The sequence below is a fragment of the Podarcis vaucheri genome (genome assembly GCF_965113315.1).
Source record: "Podarcis vaucheri genome assembly, chromosome: 1".
Classification (NCBI taxonomy): domain Eukaryota; kingdom Metazoa; phylum Chordata; class Lepidosauria; order Squamata; family Lacertidae; genus Podarcis; species Podarcis vaucheri.
This window is the reverse complement of record NC_138759.1, coordinates 106,855,633-106,870,202: the sequence shown is the minus strand read 5'-3', so window position 1 is coordinate 106,870,202 and position 14,570 is coordinate 106,855,633. Positions and strand designations below refer to the sequence as shown.

Sequence of the window (14,570 nt, the reverse complement as noted above, 5' to 3'; positions counted from 1 at the left end):
GTAAGTGGGGTCCCTTCTATTGGTGAAGGACAGTTCAGAGAAGGACAAGGGAAGGACTGCTGCACAACAGCTATCACACATAGGTGTTTCTACTAGCTACTACTTAGAACTACATGTACATATTAAGGTGAGCAATAATATTCATTCAAGAAGGGCAAGGCATGATGTGACTGGGATGTTACTGGTAACAAAATTTAGTATCAGAATAAAAGATAAATGATCTAACATCACCAAAAGCAGAATAAATGACCAAACACCACTAATAGTAAACAAGATTAGTTTATTTGCAGTAAACAATTTACAAAAACAATGGGGGGTTTTGTGACGCAAAAAAATACTGCATGGACAAAATGAGTTCGGTACAAATATCCATTTCCAGTTAAAAAAGTCAATTATTATATTCTATATATAAAAGGAACATGTGTTTATATTATACTTTGCCTTGGACCCAAAGGGCTGTATCAGACACTGCAGGTCCATTGGCACAAGGAGCTTCAGCCCACTCCCCATAACCCTTAAAACCACATCTAGAAGGATGGGAAGCTCTCCAGAGAAGATTTGTGGGATGCACAGCAGGCAAGGATAGGCAAGTCCCGTTGCACCCATGCAACCCTGCAGGCACAGCATCAGCGACAATCCCACCCCTAATGATCTGAATGAATGCGTATGTTGCCTGCCCACTCTCCCTTCCCAAATGCAGCCTTCTGATGGTGCGGCACACTCCATTCAAAAGGACCCCCAATCTCAGAAATGCATGGGAAAGACAACAAAGTTCTACAGAGGGAAAATAGCAGGATGTGTATTCTTTGGTTCAAAGCCATACATTAAAAAATCTAGTCAATTAATTATTTGCCTATTTGCATACTTTAACTAATCAGATGTTGAGGTCAGACAAGCATGATACATTAGTTTTCATTAGAATATTTTAATTTGTTACCCTAGTACTTATTTTAATACTATACATATTGTAGAGTAATCAGTGCTTCTTCTTTTTTTAAGAAAAAAAAGGTGCCGGTACTCACCATGAGGGTGTAACAGGAAGTACCACACTTTTAACACTTGGAGAAAAAGAAAGGTGCCGGTACTGCATCCCCTGAGTACCCCCAGAAAAAGCATGGATAGTAAGCTATAAGAGAACAGCCCTGCTGTTTTAAAAGTGTAACAAGCAAAATATACAGTTCTGTTTGGACAGTGTTAAACTATGGTTCAGTTTTACATGCAAGAGCCTCTGGCCTCAGTACTTCCCCTGCTGTCGCTGTGAGAAGATGTGAAACTTTCACTTCTGCTTTCCATTAACTATGGTTTGTCACATCTGACCCTTCAAACTGTGGTTAATCTTAACTATGATTTCCGGAAAAAGCCAGAACTGTAAACGAGGGTTTGAAGTCTAACAACAGTTTCTCTAAGTTCAAACACAGTAGATGTATAGGAACAATAAATCTTCCCTTTGTGCCAATGAATTTCAACCTAATCAGAAAACTATGGTTAATGGAACAAGCCAGGAATCCAGTTTGATGTCGGTTTCATATTCTGTCTTGTTCCTAAGCTGTTTCCCAATTTGGATGAAATGAGAAATGAAAGTAAACTGAGGAGTTCCTGGGTTTTTTGCACCTGTTACGAAGGGGTTATGTGCATGCTCACAAGCCTTATTCATACTGAACTTATTTAAGTCAATATACGATTATCAGAACCTTTGCTATGGCCATCAGCTGATGCGAATAGTTTTATCTATCTAAGATTATCAGAACCAGGCCAATAAATAACTGTTAGTTGAAACAGAAGCAGAAGTTTCTGATCTTCTCCTTGTGGCTGCAACAGGTGGACAACAGAAAGGAGCCCATGAATCCAAGGTTAATACACATAACTCTAAGCCATAGTTTATTTTAGCACTACACACTTTTGCAGCCAGTCTCACTGAGAACAGAAAGAAACTAAACTGAGAACAGGGACAAAACACATTACAGCCGCATTAATACAATATTGGTGTAGTCAGAATTTTGACCCAACACTTGGAGGTAGTGAAAATTAAAGCAGTGCTTTCTTAGCTATCAAGTGGCACAATCTACACATATACTTCTAATTGAAATCCCCCCAGCACTCCTAATAAAAGTATTATGTAACATTGTTACAGCTTGACAGCTGGTCCTGAACTGATGCCTGTCAAATGGAAAGCCCCCTTTTCTTAGCGGCATGAGGGAGCGAGCGAAGCTGAGAGTTGAGACTTGTAAATTAGGGATCAGCCTGCAAGAAAGAAGCTATGTGATTTTGTCTTCTAGGTCTTTGACACACATATAGCTGTCCTAGCCCTTCAATGACCCCACAGCAGGGCAAAACTAGGCTTTATTTCACCTGGGTCAAAGGGTAGAGTTTGGCACTCCCATGTGCACTTGCATATGCATACACAAAGGCTGGGGGACTCAACTATGCCCCGCTAGAGGTTTCACCCAGGGCAAAAAAACTTGCTCCCCCCCCGGTAGGGCTCTGCCCTAGAGATAAGAATAAGGTGGTTAGCAAGTTTATTTGCACTGAATTTATGTTCTGTATGTAAACCTTTTTTTCCAATCTACAAACCCTGTCCTTTTAAGTCTAGGAACAAAGTAAGTCCCATAGTGGAGATTGAGTGAAATTGCAGGGTCTCTCCTTTCGCTGCTGTCCCCTTCTCCCAAATGAAATTAAGTTAGTGTAAATCCTCTGAAATCGAATGAGCACAACTGATGTGATTCAAACCTCTCTCCCCCCCCCCCCAATTTTGTTGCTAAGTATGCAGCATGTCAAAACCAAACCTGAAAGTTCACTGAATGGTATAATAGAATAATGGCAATTATTATTAATCCAGTGGCTATTTTGAGCATTTTATCAGCAACAATCCTGAGCTAATTCTCATGAAGTGGTTACCTCATGAAGTCTGTTTGAAAATGCTACAATCATTTCATACAGCCGGACATTTTGTGTACATCTCCTTTCCTTGTTAATCTGTCTCCACCCGTTGGTTTGTTTTAGAAATGCCTCCAGCTGCTTCCTAAAACATTTGGCATCATTTTGGAGAAAGCATATTAAAACAGAGATTGAGTCAAGTATATTGAACACATGGATGGCTTGTTTGTGTGAAGGCAGCTTCAAGTGTCGTCTAGAAAGCTGTCTCTCTATGAGAAAGTTCTCAGTACAGACTAAAGGAGACACCATACTAGGGCAAGAGCTGCCACTATTCCATTCAGTATGGCCATACTATAGCCCATGTGAAAGGAGTGCCCAGTCATTCGCCTGAAAAAAAGCAGAAAACCAGTATGTAGGTAACAAGAACATTACAAAAGCTAAAATTAAAACTTTTTAATCCTAGTCATAGTCCTATTCCCAAAATGAAAAATTATTTCATTACCACAATAGAAAGCCTGAAGAAGCCAAAGTATAGCAGATTATTACCAGTTCCCTTCAATAAAACTCCCACGAACAGCAAAAACACAGAGAAATGGGAGTATATTCAAAATATTCCACATACAGAAAGCAATAAATAATGGAAATTGGGGGGGGTAGTTCACTGTATTATATTGTAGATCATGGGTTTAATTATTTTTTACCTTGACTTAAAACTGTTTCAGGAATACTAAAGTAAAGTTTAAAATACTTTATATAAGATATGAAAACTTATGATAGGACACACCCTGCTGGCTAACTTGTAAAACTGTTTAATATGAAGCCTCGGAAAGAACACATTCTTTGTATTTTGTGAATACAAGGCAACAAAACTGTCCTCAACATACAACATAACAAATTAAACCTATTTTACATCCTATCACGTATAACAATTTATGGTAATATTGCATTTCTCAACTAAAAACATAGAATTATTGTACTCTAGCTAGTCACCATGGACTCTGCCCCGGTGACTAGTCCAACACTAGTTGGCATCAATTTGTTTCCACGAATATAAAGTTTTAACAGCACCAGCATATTTAGTAACAAGCTGTTCCTTACATATCTATTATAGTGGTTTACTAAGCCCCGTATCTGGTCGTATTTCAGTCTTACGAAGAAGGAACTCACTTGAATCGTGCAGGTGAGAGTGGAGTAGGCGGAAACATTCCCGGTTCAAAGGAATCAAAATAGGTCACTGTCCAAGAAAAACTGCAACATGAAAGTCCGCTCATCAAGGATAGAACAAGTAGACTCCAAAATCCTTAGGGAAGAGAAACAAAGTAAAAACCTGGAATACAATTTTAATTTGGCCACAGGAGAGATGCATCACCTCCACTGTAGAATAAAGATCAAATCCAGAATAGAAGTAAACTAGCAAAATGACAATTACAATACAACCCTACGAATGTTTACTCAGAATTAAGTATATTGAGTGGAACATGTTTGCATTGTATGTGTGCAGAATGTTGTAATTTTTATTACGGTTAGAACAAAACTAGCATTTTTGTGTCTGATCTATGGAAAGTAATCATCCATTGAGTTTTAGTGTATTTTTGGTTTCTGTGGAAGCCGCCCAGAGTGGCTGGGGAAACCCAGCCAGATGGGCGGGGTACAAATAATAAATAATAATTATTATTATTATTGTTATTATTAGTTATTGTTACTGTTCGCTCTATTCATTTTTGATAATCTATCTGGAGCCAAATACCATCTGTTGTGGGTCTTCATGTAGTTCTCCATCAATGAATTACAGGCTGTAAAGTTTATATTTCCCCCAAAAAATTTTTTCCAATCTTCCAAATCAATTGTATAGCCTAGGTCCTGTTCCCACTTTAGCATGTTCTCTCCTTTTACCTCTTGATCTGAAGGTACTTTTTCTAACAATCTGTACATTTTTTAAAGTGTTTTTTGATTACTTTGTAGTACCTCTCTTTCAAATTTTGAAACTGTTTTCGAATCCCCTAGTTTTTATATCTTTCTCATACGTTGCCTTTAATTGGAAATATTCTAGCCAATTTATTCCCATTGTTTTGAGTTCTTCATAATTTTTTAATTTATTGTTTCCATTTGTTTCTTCTGCTAATTATCTATATGTTGGCCAGATAGTTTTTATATTATTTTTTAGTGTCGAGGTTGCCTCTAGCGGAGAGATCCACCATGGGGTTTTTTTCCTGTAATTCTCTCTTTCGTTCTCTCCCATAACTCAAATGGGGCCTTTCTTACTAAATGAATCCTATATGTAGCTGTATCTTCCCATAAAATAGATATCCGTGCCAACCATATATTTTGTCCCAACCTTCTAACTTTAAAACTTCAGTATCTTTTAATAATATCCACTTTTTCAACCAGTTCCAGCACACTGCTTCGAAATATCTTCTTAAGTCTGGGACTGCAAATCCCCCACTTTCTTTTGATCCCATCATTATTTCTGATTTTATTCTGGCTTTCTTCCCCTGCCATATGAAATTGGCAAGGTGTCTTTGCCAGCTTATGAAATACTTTGTCCCAATTATTATTGGGACAGTTTGAAATAAAAAGAGGATTTTTTGTAATATCACCATTTTAATCATTGATACTCTCCCCCCTGATAATAATTTTAATTTGTTCCATTTTTCTATATTCCCTTTAATTTCCTTCCATTTTTAACGTAATTGTCCTTAAATAAATTCGTGTTTTTATTTGTAATCCATACCCCTAATTAATTTACCTTGTTTTCTATTTTTAATCCTGTTGTTCTCTCTTACTCATTTCTCTTTCTCCCCCATATTTTTTGTTAATAATTTCGACCTGTCTTTATTCAATTTAAATCCTGATACATCGCCAAATTATTTCATTTTTACTAATGCTTTCTGAATACTTTCTATTGGTGTTTCAGTTGTTATAATTACATCATACGCAAATGCTTTTACTTGATAACATTGTGTTTCAAGGTTTATGCCCTTTATTTCTTCATCTTTCCTTAAAGCTATTACTAATGTTTTCAATACTGTTATAAATAAAAGTGGTAATAGGGGGGATCCCTGTTGTGTCCCTCTTTCATACATCGCCCAGCCCTATCAGCCAATAAACAAAGCCTAAAATGAACAGCCATTATTCCAAAATAAAGCGACATGAGCAGCTTACCTAAAACGCTTGTTTCTATATTCTCATCAGTCTTCCCTTTTTCAGATCTCAAATCTGTTGGCAGAAACAGCAAACAATGAAAGTTATAAGGCAAAGCAATTCTGGGTAGAAATTGTTCTCTAGCAAGTGGCACACCCAAGCATTTTTTCTTCTGCCGCACGACTAGACTATCATTTTGTTACATGAAAAAATCAGTTACAATTCAAATGCCTGTTACAGTGTGCCACAGGTTTTTAAGCAGAAGTACACGGATGGCGCTGTGGGTTAAACCACAGAGCCTAGGACTTGCCGATCAGAAGATCGGCGGTTCAAATCCCCGCAACGGGGTGAGCTCCCGTTGCTCGGCCCCTGTTCCTGCCAACCTAGCAGTCTGAAAGCACGTCAAAGTGTAAGTAGATAAATAGGTACCGCTCCAGTGGGAAGGTAAACGGCGTTTCTGTGCGCTGCTCTGATTCGCCAGAAGCGGCTTAGTCATGCTGGCCACATGACCCGGAAGCTGTACGCTGGCTCCCTTGGCCAATAAAGTGAAATGAGCGTCGCAACCCCAGAGTTGGTCATGACTGGACCTAACGGTCAGGGGTCCCTTTACCTTTTAGGATCACTATGGATGCTTTCGTTGCAATTCCTGCATTGCAGGGTTGGAGTAGATGACCGTCAGGGTACCTTCCCTACGATTCTATGGTTGCTGGGAAGGCGCTAGGCCTAGCAAGCGGTATCCCGTGCACTGAGGCGTCTCCTGCCTCTTCTCCTCGCCCTTTCCTCACCTCTCAGTACCAGGCAAGCGATGGCCAGCAGGAAAGCCAGCAGAGACACGGCCAGGAGGCAGCACAGCACGGAGAACGCCCTGCTCGGCCACCGGCGAGCCGCCCCGTCCGGCAGCGGAGCCCGGGACACGGGGCTTCTCCCGAGGCCGCCCAGCAGCTCTCCTTTGCCGCCGCCTTCCTCCTCCTCCTCAAGCTCCGCCTGGAGGTTCCGCGCTACCTCCCCTCGATCCGGCGGCCACGGAGTGCCGGGGGGCCCCGCGCGGTCGTAACGGACCGCGGTGTTCCGATAGCGCACTGCCATGGCAACGGCGCTTTCGAAGTTCTCGCGCGCGAAACTACCGCCGCGGCGTCGCCCAGTCAAAGCGGTCCCCTCCCCGCCCCCCGCGCGACTGCCTCTAAACCGGAAGCGTATCTATCTCGCGAAAGGGGTGGGACCGAGGAATTGCCCCCACGCCGGAAGAACGTATCGGGAGCCCCGCCCTCTTCTGTCTGTCTGTCTCTCTCGCACCTGCCACCCCACCGCCTCGCTCGCTCAACGGATTAAACTGCTCAGGGCCTCTTAAAGGGACCGAGCGAGGAAGCAAGCCAAACGCCTTCGCTGTCTCGCTCCCTCCGCCCACCCTTCCAGTTCAGCTGAGGGACCTCTTGGCTTTCCGTAGCCACGCCCCCGATCTCGGCTCGCGGGAGCCCATTTTCCCAGTGTCCTTTGCGCGCACGTCCCCCTCTGCTCCCACTCTGTAGTTTCCATCCTCCTCAGGCCCTTCCGTTGGCTAAGCCCTGACCCCACGCGCGTTTTTTTTTTCTTTCCCCCTTCGCCCCCCGCTTTGCTTTTTGGCTCCCGCTGAGGAGAGGAAGAGCGGGAGGCGGCGGCGGCCCTCAATTCTCCCCACAATCCGGCCTGGAGTGAGTTTTTTGTTCCGGCCCAGCCGCGCGCGCAGGGCGCTCCTCCTTACGTGTCGGTGAGCCTGACTTTCGACGGAACCCCTTTTCTCCCATTGCCCCGCAGGGCGGCCGCCGCCGGCCCCCGCCCGCCCCTCCTTCCTCTTCCCGTTCGCTCCTCCTCTAACGGTACCGCTTAGACACCCCGCAGCCGGGAGGGCAGGCTCGCCGGAGCCGGGCCCGGTCCAGGGGAGGCGATGTCAGGCGGGGACTCGGCGGCCGCCGCGGCCTCCCCTCAGCCGCTCCCTTTCTCCCTGCCCAAGCCGCCTCCCCTCATGCAGCTCAACCCCGGCGAGGGAGTGCGGCCCGTGGGGGCTCCCGGCCCGGAGCAGTCGCCCAAGAGCAGCCGCATGGGAGGCCGCCCGGATTGGCCGGCCGGGAAGCCCGTCAGCCTCTTGGCTCCCCTCCTCCCGCCTCGAGGGGAGCCCGAACCCCTCCTGCCCTTCGGCCCGTCTTCCCGCCAGCCGCTCCGGGGGAGGCTGCTGGGCAGGTGCGGAGGTGGCGGCGGCGGCGGGAGCCTCCTCAATCCTTCGATGCGACCAGGTGGCGGCGGCGGTGGCGGTGGAGGAGGCGGCGGTGGCGGCGGTATGGGCCGAGAGCCCCTCATGGTGAGTGGAATGGTTGTGACTTGTTTTTCCCGCTGCGTTAACTCCCGCGTGGAGTTACCCGTCGCGCGTTCATTCTGAGCGCTTTCAGCGTGATCCTTAAACTCTGAAGTCGAAGAATAGGGGGCAACTTGCAGTCCGGCATAATCGCCCTTCTCTGTTTCCCACGCCCTACACACATCCCAAAAAGAAAAAAGAGTGTACTTCATGCTTCTAACATAATCGGTTTCTAATAATGGAGCTTTTTCTGCACAGACGTCTTGTCCTATCTTGATCTCTTAAGCACATCATGTCCGAAGTCCTTTTGTTCAAGTTTTGGGCTACTTCGTTACCAGCAAGCTGCTTATCAAGTTATGTATTAAGTAGATTCATACAGTACTTTGATTAACCTTGTGCTTTTCAAGTAGCTGGATGCAATGTGTGCTCATAAAATGAGGGAAAAGGGTAACTTTTTGTTTGGTGACGGTAATATGTAAATTTGGCCTTGGGCCTCTAAGGTAGAAAATGGCTGTTTTTAACACAATTTTTAGTTGCAAGTCTGTACATATGAAGAATGGTTGAGCAAGGCCCAATCAGGTATTCAGTTTAGTGTCTGAAGACAATCATGAGAGGGGAGTGGGGGCATGCTGGCAAGATTTGCCCCCTCCTATGCCTCATCTTCCCCTCCATTATAGCCCACTGCTCCAGGAGTTGGAAGATAAAGTTCTGTAGCAGGGAACCTCTTGTATGTGGAGGTATCATAAAGGTAAGGTAAAGGTACCCCTGACCATCAGGTCCAGTCGTGACCGACTCTAGGGTTGCGCGCTCATCTCGCTCAAGAGGCCGAGAGCTGGCGCTTGTCTGTAGACAGCTTCCAGGTCACGTGGCCAGCGTGACTAAGCAGCGCAGCACACGGAAACGCCATTTACCTTCCCGCTGGAGAGCGGTCCCTATTTATCTACTTGCACTTTTTGGGGTGCTTTCGAACTGCTAGGTTGGCGGGAGCTGGGACCGAGCGATGGAAGCTCACCCCGCCGCGGGGATTCAAACCGCCAACCTTTCGATCGGCAGGTCCTAGGCTCTGTGGTTTAACCCACAGCGCCACCCGCGTCCCACGGAGGTATCATAAATTTAGGTAATTGGTAGTGCTCACTTGCCAATACAGTAAGTTGAAAATAATATGCTCATGATTGTCAGGATAGTTTCATATTTTATGTTGTTCTTTTTTGCCCATTACAGGGTAATGGCCTGAATGGCAAATAGGTGTATACATGTTAGACACATAATGTGGGAAGTAATTCAATAATATGCTGTTTTTAGTAGTTGTATTTAATTCTATTTAGTTTTTTAAACAATACTGCTTGAGTTCCTTTAGGAAGTTAAAAACTGCAATTCTATCAAACATGCAGCCCCCATCCAATTGTGGTTGGATGCAGGAGACATTGAGTATCGCATCATGACTTGCCATGCACTACTTAAGTGCAGGTGGCATATCCTTCAGTTGGCCTTTATATTAATACAGTGAGGATTGGAGCTTAAGGCTGTTCTTCAGTAACATCTCTAAATGTGATAAAAATTTCAGGACATTCTTGGTAATCAGATTGCTATTTCTGTTTTTATCGAGGCTGAGTCAATGTTTAAGCTTTCTACAATACTTTAACATTATAAAGAAATTAAAATTCATAAAAGCCTAGCAGATAGGGAGGATACTTGGTTGGATCCACGGGAATCCTACTGTTAATGAAAGAGATTTTTATACAATAAACACTTCTTTGAATGATAGTGGGGAGAGGTGGTAGTTTTTCCTGATTGGATCAGGGCATCTACACCCAGTTTTATTTGTTGGAGTCCATATTCAATACAAGCCTTTTTCAAAAATTGGGGAAGTCCTGTTCATGAAAGAGCATTTTTAAATCTCACACAATGTTCTAAGCTATACTCTATAGCTCTATAACTCAATGTTCTAAGTTACTCTATAGGGTAATGCTGCAAAGAATCAAAAGTTTGGGGTTTGCTTTTGTGGAAACTCTGGAAAGCATTAAAAACCAGTGGATTGGAATATTATAGTTTGAGAGTAATCTACTTTCACGTTAGAAAACTTTAGAAGAAATATATTGATGAATCCGAGAATTTCATGGAAGCAAACAACATGTGAGGCCATAACTTTATTATAGCAGACAACAATACCTAAATGACCTGACTTGGAACCCAGAGAGGTTATTTCCATTGTATTTATTATCTTGGAATCTTGATCTGTCACGAATATTGTTTTTTCAGATGGGACATCCGGGTATGCCTCACTACCCTCCCATGGGAATGCATCCTATGGGCCAAAGGCCACCCAATATGCCTCCAGTCTCTCATGGAATGATGCCTCAAATGATGCCCCCTATGGGAGGGCCACAAATGGGACAGGTAAGTTGGTTTTTGTTGGTTTTGTTAATAGCGTCTTAAAAGGTGCATTTTGAAGCATGAATTTTAATCCATTTTAGGGTTTTCTGTAACTCAGTAGGTGTTGATTACTCTGAGCTTCACATCACTACAGTTTTTAAACTACCTTTTCTTTTCTTTTTGGAAAAAAACACATTATTGACTTCATTGAATTGAAAGTTGTCTTGCAAGTAGACAAATCACTTCTTCTCAGTTGAGACATATTTGAATTCATGTAACCAGTAGGTCAAAAAGAAGACAGAACCCTACCACTGTAATGCCTTTTATAGGAGTTCCTGAATATTTATAGTTATGGGGCCTTTGTGCTGTGAAGTGAAGGGGTTTAGCCCTTATATGATCAGAGTGACGAGCATATATCCTGTGTTCTCCTTGAGAATCCGTGAGAGGTATGGCCAGTGAGCAGTTGAGCCCTTTCTCTCAGCGCTTTACTTTCCCTGTTCTCTCAATTGTAGAGGTTGTAGCATTTCATTTGTCTCTTCCATGGTTATCTAGAAGAATCAGAAATAATAAACTCTGTCTAGCATTTGCTTCTCTGCTTCTCCATCATTGGGAGAAATCCCACTTCTGACGATAGTTAAAGAAGACATTACTCTGCTTAGGATGCCCCCCCCCGGCTGTCAGATGCCTTTTCAGTAAAGCCAGCATCTTCCAAATATTTCTTCCCTTATTGAAGGCGAATAAAGGGAACCCTGTCCTAGCATGCAGTTCATAGATCAGATTTGTGGGTGGCATGCTTCCAGATTATGAACAGTGTGACAGCTTTTTAGTTTTTGTAGGGTAGCGTAAACAAGAACTAAAGAGGAAAAGGAAAGACATGCAAAGTAATTTGGGCAGTGAGTATTATTTTCTGTAATTGCTCACTTTCAACGGTGATTTTTACTACAAAAGCTTTGTATTCTCCAGTGAAGCTTTGCTGGTCAACTTCCCCTTGGTTAATAGTGTCAGTAAAATTTCTATCTTCCGGTGTGTATTTTATAGGTAAATTATTAGAAACAAGAATTGTTTTTAAGTAGGTCAGAATGTGGTTTGGTATCCAGAATATAGGAGTTTTGTATCTTGAGAGTGTCGCTATCCATCTGTTTAGACTCCCACGTCTGCCCTCCCATGAACTTTTATCTTTTTGTTTAGAACCTCTCTCCTTGTTGCTTTTGGGGGCAAATACCCATAGTTCCACTGGGAATGTACCCACAGTATTTTGTCATATTCCATTGGACCTTTTCCCTTAATTTAAATAACAGCTTGTTCCTACTGATGATAGAATTCACTTTCTTCTGCCCTTGGTTTATAGTGACCTTGAAAATTGTGTGCATAACCCATAAAATTAATGTTGCCTCAAAGTAGTTAAAGCAGGGCTGTTAAACACACAGTTAACAGGCTTTATAACCATGTATTGTGGCCCATCATATATTGGATAAACATTGAGTTTTTGTGGCTCACCAGGATCAGAACAAACTGGATTTATCAAGTTCTGTTAATGTGGGAAGCATACAGCTTGTGTCCTGGAGGCTATTAATCTGGCATCTCTGAATTAAGAAATCCTTTGTTTCAAAAGCTACTTGGATAGAAGCTTTTAGGGAGCATCTCTAGCATGGAACACAATTATTTGGAAGCAGCAGTGGGGCAAGACTCCTTTCTTCTCCTGCTTCTACAGGATGGTGGGGAATGGGAGGGCCACTCCCATTCTTTCTTCTCTTCCTCACGCTTCCAAGAAAACCTTGTGGATTGAGGGTGGAGCAGTAGCCCTACCAAATACCTCTCCCTCCACACAAGATGGAAGGTAAGAGGGAGCAGTAACCTGATGCTCCCTGAAGATACATGGGAATGGGGTCACTTGGCCAATCCTCCAGGGACTGTCACTTTATAGTGGGGGGTGATTTCCCAAGAACTTTTTGTGGGGCTTGCCAATCAAATTGGCTGAATATGGCCAATTGAATACATTACACGCATATGTAAAGTCCACTGCTCTTGTTGTCATCCACTTGTTGCAGTCCCCCAATAAGGGCTGATGAAAAAAATCGGAAATAAAACTTCTAGCTTTCCTACAAAATTCATTTCCAGTTAAAATATCATGTGCATACACAAACAGATTAATTCTTCATAGTAACTGCATTGGGTCTCTGCCTTGAATGGCTTTTGCTAGACCCCACATAACCGTTGCCTTGCAACATCCCAATGTGAAGAATAGCCCCCTTCAGCATATTTATGATGCTTTCAGGAACAAGGGCAGTGATGTGGTTTTAAGCAGCTACGGTAGTTTGCATCCCTGTTGCATGCTTTTCTCAGCTTTTTTTAACAGTTCATGTTTTTGAACCCTGCAGTCATAATTCTTAAACTTTATAGTACTCTTCATCTTGGAACATCTTTGCAAGCATAACTCTTACTCCAGCCCTGTGAGACAAGTTCTTCAGGTATTATCCTCTGTTCATAGATGAGGTAAATGAGCCCTCAAGATTATTAGAGTTTACATAAGTCACATGGATTGGGTTTGGGAACTGGAATTAGATACTTAATTGATTTGGGCCCCATTCCTACAGTGTTTCATGAATAGTGCTAATATTTGGGGTTATTTAATATTAAAACACTGAGTTTTGGGAGCCCTGTATTCTTGAGAGAACCTTTCTGCTTTCCCCTCCACCCTGAAACTTCACTTCCTTTATCTTTTGCTTTGGGTACCCATTTGATAGACCACTATGAGTAGCTGAAAAATCTTGCCCTTATTTGTTGGCCCTCTAACTAATAATCCTATGCCCACAGAAATTCCTCTGATCACGTAAGACCTTACCCGGAAAACCATTAAGCTATTGGATAAATATTTTGTTAGGAGTATAAAGCACTTTACATAGTTATATTTCTTTGTTATGCCCCAATTTATTTATGTTTGAGCAGGATTAAACACTATTTCTATTAGCATAAAAAGTTACATATGTAGCAATTTGTATTAACTTGTAAACACGTACTATAATGATACTTTTATTGTAGATGCCTGGAATGATGCAATCAGTGATGCCTGGGATGATGGCACCCCATATGTCTCATGCTCCCATGCAGCCTACAGGACCGGTAATTATTAAATCTATATTTTGTGATTTTAAACCGTTGACTAACTGTATTTTATTTTTAACCTAACATACAATGCATATTTTCCCCCCTGTTTGAATAATTTTCCAGCTATGTTGTTATGGGGGCGGTTATGTTAATGGCTTATTCTTATTATAAGGTACAGGAGTGTGTGATTTATTTCCTACTTAATGTCAGGAGCAGTTGTCGGGAATAAAGCACCCAGAGTAAGTGAAGTTAACTCTTTATTAGCAGAAATGTCTGTTCAGGAGCCCTAGGCCTGATGAGCACAGCAATTCTTCTCAGTAGATCTTGTCCCTGTGAGGCAGTTGTAGAGGCTGAAAGTCCCTGCCTTCCCACAGCTGCCTAAATCATCTCTCCCAGGTCCTTCCCAAGCATTCTGAGACTCTGCTGACATGCCTGTCACTGCTGCTCTCTCTTCATATGTCTTCTGGTCCTGGGAGACCCAGGGGAGGAGAACTTGTAGTAGCAGGACAGGGAGGCACCCTGGCTTCTTCAACAGCCTGACTCATCTCTGCCTCTTGGCCTCCCTCCTCTCCTCCTGATTCTGGACTTCTTTCTGTCACAGACTCTCCCTTCTCACTAAGCTATACTTTGTTATTCTAGTGCAGGGATGGTAGAGTGCAACTCCCATCATCACTGACAAATAGCCATGCTGCTTAGGGCTGTTGGCAGTACAACAGCCTCAAGGGTCATTCTAAGTCAGTGTTTTTCAACC

The 14,570-nt window shown here is 43.0% G+C and overlaps 2 protein-coding genes across 2 annotated transcripts in view; one reads left to right on the top strand and one right to left on the bottom strand.

Moving 5' to 3' along the window:
* Window positions 1-263: 263 nt before the first annotated feature.
* ARL6IP6 (ARF like GTPase 6 interacting protein 6) lies at window positions 264-7,225 on the bottom strand. Its single transcript, XM_082199669.1, has 4 exons — window positions 6,801-7,225; window positions 6,037-6,090; window positions 4,042-4,174; window positions 264-3,261 (listed from the first exon to the last, which is right to left on the bottom strand). The coding sequence occupies exons 1-4, from the start codon at window positions 7,099-7,101 to the stop codon at window positions 3,168-3,170; spliced, it is 582 nt and encodes a 193-aa protein (XP_082055795.1). The 5' UTR covers window positions 7,102-7,225; the 3' UTR covers window positions 264-3,167.
* A 309-nt stretch (window positions 7,226-7,534) lies between these two features.
* Window positions 7,535-14,570, top strand: part of PRPF40A (pre-mRNA processing factor 40 homolog A) — a 31,529-nt gene continuing 24,493 nt past the window's right edge. The window contains exons 1-3 of the mRNA XM_082197942.1: window positions 7,535-8,347; window positions 10,601-10,738; window positions 13,754-13,834. Of these exons, the coding sequence (XP_082054068.1) occupies window positions 7,937-8,347; window positions 10,601-10,738; window positions 13,754-13,834 (630 nt within the window). The 5' untranslated portion in view covers window positions 7,535-7,936. The remainder of the gene's footprint in view (window positions 8,348-10,600; window positions 10,739-13,753; window positions 13,835-14,570) is intronic.